The following is a 5,604-nucleotide window of genomic DNA, read 5'->3' as shown; positions in this document are numbered from 1 at the left end:
GCATAACAGTGCTTTACTATGCATGGTACAGATGTGGCCTCAGGTGGCATGGGATTATATCTCTCTGTCCCCAGGTGTGCATGTTGTACACACTTATTGCTCACAAGGGTGAGGCAGAAAGGGTGCTATGCACATAAAAGGAGCATTTTGCATAGACAGCTGACCTTGCAACACAGATAGAAACCTAAGCTAACACTCCTCTACCTAGAACCCCAACAGAGACGACACCTTGGGATTCCAAACACAGACAGCCAACCCCACTCAACAACTGGGGTAGCCAGGTCAGAGATCTGCCTGCAGGTAAGCAGGGAAAGTGACACACACATGCTGTGATAATGTACTAACTGCAGCAGCAACAGCCTCCAATATCTCCCCTCATCCTGTTTGCCATGTGCGAAGACTGTATCTCATCCAAAGTCTCTCGCTCTAACCTTCCAGTTGCTGATCTCTGCTTGTTGCTTGCTGATTCCATGTCTCCTCTTGCTCTCCACAGGCATAGTGGATGAGGCTGCCCCATCCCATGCAGGCTGTGAAGGAAGTTCAACATCACCCGTCAATATACTCACACCAGGCGGACTCCTGTGCCCTGGCAAGCTCCATGGCAGCTGGTCACCCACAAGGTGATGCTATCTCTGGTATGGACACCAAGCTGTGGGGGACACTTTGCCTGCTGTCCTGCAACTGCCCTCAGCACAAGAACCCTGCTGGAGCAACTGACCATCAAGGCCAGACATCTGTCTTTACCTTTCAAAATCTGCCCTATCCCTCACTGTGCAATAAACACCACTACCATGCTGTGTGTGTTTCCCCTGTGTTTGCTAGAGGTTGGGGGACAGGGGCCTTGCAGACTCCCCCATCTTGCATGCAGCTATCTAGTTTGCAGCATGAGAAGGGGCAACTTAGCCAATCTGTGGGTGGGTGCGAGAAGTGGGGCAGCTTAATACTGACAAGGGAGAAGAGCACATGGTTGCAGCCAGATAACCAGCCAAACAGGACAGCCATGATCTGGTGCACCCATCAATGTCCAAGAGGGAAGTTCCACCCACTTCCCATCTTGTCTCACCTGCACAGGAAGTCTGTGCCACACCCATCAACCTAGAAGAACATGTTGTGGAAAGAAAGCAGAGTACACCACTAGCAGGCACTCTGCTATAGAACAGCTGCAGGAACCAGCCCTCCCAGCTGTCCTGGGCTTGTGGTGGAAGCAAAAGACAGGTCAGGACCCTGGACAGCTCCCAATGGACCTTACTAGTTGACAATATTAGTTGGATCCACACCATATGTTTAAAGCACATTGCTCTCTCTACATGGTGGTACCTCGGTTTATGAACTTAATCCGTTCCGGAAGTCTGTTCTTAAACCGAAACCATTCTTAAATCCAGGCATGCTTTCCCTAATGAGGCCTCCCACCACCGGTGCCCTTCCACCATTCGGCTTCCATTCTTAGACCGAGGTAAAGTTTGCAAACCGGGACACTTCTTCGGGTTTTGCAGAGTTCTTAAACTGAATCGTTCGTAAACAGGTCTGTTCTTAAACCAAGGTACCACTGTACTTCCCCCCTCCCTTCAATGCCAGCATCATCCCAAGAACTAGTGCTATAACATGAAAATCACAGGTGGTATGTGTGTGCATGTGCGTGTGTGCTAGTCCAGGCTGCTGAGAAGGGCTCTTTTAAGTGTTTATAGTTTTTTCTCCTTTAAGGCGGAAATTAGAATATTGTTCCAGCACTGTATTATGAAATCCATGGGATGTAGGTTAGAGCTCTGGTCAAAACAGCCTCTAGCTGCATTGTCAAAAGAAGGAGAAAATCAATCTCAGGGCTGCTATTTCTACTTTTCCTCTACCTTTCTGTGAATTATCTGAATGGAGCTCACAGTCTGACAACAGCTGCAATAAGCACCTATAGGCCTTGCATAACCACTCTCAGTAATGGTGGTAAAACTACATTTTCTCAGTAGCAGCAAATTGCAGTTTGAGGTATAGTGCTGCAATAGAAAAGCAACTTGGTGAGGGAAACACCTGGATCCCTTCTAACTGATGAGTAGAAATGGCATGTTCATTGGTCAAAGAAAGTGAGCTGTAAAAAGCCCCTAGGAAAGGGGTCTCATAACCTGCTCTGAGCTTAGATACCATCAGAACTAGGGTACTTCCAGATGCAGCTAAAAGCAGGGGTTGTAAATGCTATTTCAATGCTAAGCTTTTGCAGGATTACTCAATCCACACTGGTCTCTGAAAGCAAATAAGCTTCCTTGCACAGTACCCTGAAATGTGGGAGCAAAATGAAAAGGTCTTCTTTGTTGTTTAGGGATTTATCAAAGAACCACCATGTGAACTTAACAAGACCTATCTCAGGTCTTTCTCTTTGGCTGACAAAGCCATTAATCTGTAACTTTGTTTCTTTGTAGGTGCTGACATTTGCCTGGGGAAAAGCTTGTCATGAGATGCAGCAAAATGAGACCCTTCTCCATCACGAGAACCAATCCCATGGTCCTCTTGCATTGCCATGATATTCTACCTAAAGAAGCACAATCAAAATGAGGTGCAAAATGACTGTGTTTAATTAAGAACATAATGGCGTACAGAACAGAATGGCAACGGGATACATAAGAGCCCTTTTCCTGCTCAGCTCTTAACACGGGCAAGAATGTGATTCCAGGGTTTGGGGTTGCTCCTTCTCCACGGCCACTGTCGATTCTCTGTGATCACTCCCTGGGGACCCAGAATAGGATGGGTGATGGACTTGTAAAGGGAGGTGCTAGTCTCCATGGAGCTTTCTCTCCCCACCCAGTGGGTGCGGAATTCCGCCAGGATCAGGAGGCTGCTGCAGACAAGCCAGAGCTCTCTGCTCCTCAATTCCAGCCTCGACACCAAGACCAGAGATGTGGCCTCTGAGTCTGTGGGCCTCTTCTTCATGCTCTTGATTGACTTGACAGCCATTGTAGGCAATGTAGCCATTATGACGGTCATCATCAAGACGCCTGCACTGAGGAAGTTCGTCTTTGTGTTCCACCTCTGCCTGGTGGATCTCCTGGCTGCTGTCACCCTGATGCCTCTGGCTATGCTGTCCAGCTCAGCCTTCTTTGACGGCACAGCCTTTGGGGACGCCATATGCCACATCTACCTGTTCTTGAGCGTCTGCTTCATCACCATGTGCATCCTCTCCATCTCGGCCATTAACGTTGAGCGCTACTATTACGTGGTGCACCCCATGCGCTACGAGGTGAAAATGACTGTGGGCCTGGTTGTCTGTGTCCTGGTTGGTGTCTGGATCAAGGCTGTGGTCATGTCCATCATCCCTATCCTGGGCTGGCTCTCCCAAGACCGTGCCAATAGTTCAGCAGCCTATGGTGGACAGAGGTGCACCTTGCAGTGGAGTCGGAGTGCCTACTGCAAATTCTTTGTGGCTTTCTTTGCTCTTTTCTACTTCCTCTTGCCTGTCCTCATCATTTTGGTTGTCTACTGCAGCATGTTCAAAGTGGCCAGAGTGGCTGCCATGCACCATGGCCCACTCCCCACTTGGATGGAGACCCCACGGCAGCGGTCAGAATCCCTTAGCAGTAGATCCACTATGGTGACTAGTTCAGGAGCCCCTCGGACTACCCCTCAGAGGACGTTTGGGGGTGGGAAAGCTGTCATCATCCTCCTGGCCGTGGGGGGCCAATTCCTCTTCTGTTGGCTGCCATATTTCTCCTTTCATCTCTACTCTGTGCTGAGCTCCCATTTCCCCGGCCGCCAGACAGAGAATGTGGTTACTTGGATTGGCTACTTTTCCTTCACCTCCAATCCTTTCTTTTACGGGTGCCTCAATCGACAGATCCGAGGAGAGCTGAGCAAGCACCTCACCTGTTTCTTCAAGCAGCCACCAGAGGAAGACCTCAGGTTACCCAGCAGAGAAGGCTCCATTGAGGAGAACTTCTTGCAGTTCCTACAAGGGACGGGTTGCAATGCTGAGGCCAGAAACACTCTTACCCATCCTAGCCCTAAAAGGGACCAGCCGACCATTGATTTCCGGATCCCAGGTCAAATTGCAGAAGAGACCTCGGAGTTCCTGGACCAGCACATGAACAGTGACATCACTGTATCCAACAGCTACATCAGGGCTGCATGTTCACCCAAACCTGAGTTGTAGCTCTTTTTGCACTTGACAATCTAGTTTCATTGATGTGTGAAATAATGCAGAACATAGCAGCTGGTGAAGGGCAGGGGAGATTGGGAGCACTTAATAAATACACCCATGGCATTTGGGAACTTATCGCTCCAAGAAACAGCTTCTACTAGTATCTCAGTCATTTCATTCCGTTTGATGGTAACTGCTCTCCCCACTTGCTTTTCAACTCATTCTTAAGGTTACAGGTTACAGGTAGGTAGCCGTGTTGGTCTGCCATAGTCAAAACAAAATTTAAAAATTCCTTCCAGTAGCACCTTAGAGACCAAGTAAGTTTGTTCTTGGTATGAGCTTTCGTGTGCATGCACAATTCTCCAGATACACTTCTTCAGATACAGTAGGAGCTGTTTCAGTGTATCTGAAGAAGTGTACATGCACACGAAAGCTCATACCAAGAACAAACTTAGTTGGTCTCTAAGGTGCTACCAGAAGGAATTTTTTAATTTTGTTCATTCTTGAGGGTTGGAGTTAGAAGCAGCCTCATGTTTCAAGACTTCCAGAGGTTTCTATCTGTCTAGGGATGGTGAACCTCCAGATGTTGCTGGACTACAACTCTCGGCATCTCTGACCACTGGCCATGCTGGCTAGGGCTGGTGGGAGTTGGAGTCCAGCAGCATCCATCCATACCCCCTGCCAGTTTACAATAGTTTATTTGATAGCTGCCACCTAGCAATGTTATCATTTGCTTTGAACTTCTGTGGGGGGAAAGTTAGCCCTGTTGAAGAACAGAGGGCCTGCCAAGCAGGGTTCCCTCCCTGCATTTATCTTCTGTTAAGCTGGTGTCCCTTAACTTAAAGGATGAAGTGAGGTTGCCCATTGTTTTTGGGGCCCCACATGACTGAGCCATGCAGGGGTGGATGGAGGCAGCTGTGGCAGAACAACTGTCCTTTGTGGTGGAGGAAGATTTTAAAGAATCATTTTGGTGTCCTACTGGGAACATGTAGCTCTGAAGGACTGTATTTCCTTTCTGTTGCTGAAGTCAGTGAAGCACAGGGAACGTGCTCTATGGCAGAAAGTGAACCAGACACTGGCAATCTCAAGGTCGGCGACAGGAGCCAGGTTTTGTTTCACTTGACCTGGGTCTTCAGTCAACCAAAGCCACTGGCTTCTGTAAGGGAAAGTAAATGCCACCTGTCTTACTGAGTTTGCTAGTTTGAAAATGTAAGGGCTCTTGCAAAAGAGGGCTGTGGCACGGAGGCAAAGGGTCTTGATGCATGGAGCATGCAGAGGCCCACTGCCCACTGCAGAGGTCCTCTCCCTAGCAGCCTGTCCCACTAGACTCCCTGTGTGTTTCTGTAGGGGGTGGGGTGGGAAGGCATGTCATGCTGGAAAAATAGGTGTGGATCAATTGGGCTGTCATGTACATTTGCCTCCTCCATCTTGGATCCTCAAATTCTTGTCGGACTACAATTCCCATCACCCCTGACCTTGCTCCCTGC

The 5,604-nt window shown here is 48.8% G+C and overlaps 1 protein-coding gene across 1 annotated transcript; it reads left to right on the top strand.

The window, feature by feature from the left end:
- Positions 1-2,207: 2,207 nt before the first annotated feature.
- On the top strand, positions 2,208-4,268 carry GPR61 (G protein-coupled receptor 61). Its single transcript, XM_033152477.1, has one exon. The coding sequence runs from the start codon at positions 2,765-2,767 to the stop codon at positions 4,127-4,129; it is 1,365 nt and encodes a 454-aa protein (XP_033008368.1). The 5' UTR covers positions 2,208-2,764; the 3' UTR covers positions 4,130-4,268.
- Positions 4,269-5,604: the final 1,336 nt, after the last annotated feature.

Source organism: Lacerta agilis, chromosome 6, assembly GCF_009819535.1.
Source record: "Lacerta agilis isolate rLacAgi1 chromosome 6, rLacAgi1.pri, whole genome shotgun sequence".
Lineage (NCBI taxonomy): Eukaryota > Metazoa > Chordata > Lepidosauria > Squamata > Lacertidae > Lacerta > Lacerta agilis.
The sequence above is the reverse complement of the archived record's forward strand: the minus strand, read 5'-3'. Positions and strand labels throughout refer to the sequence as shown.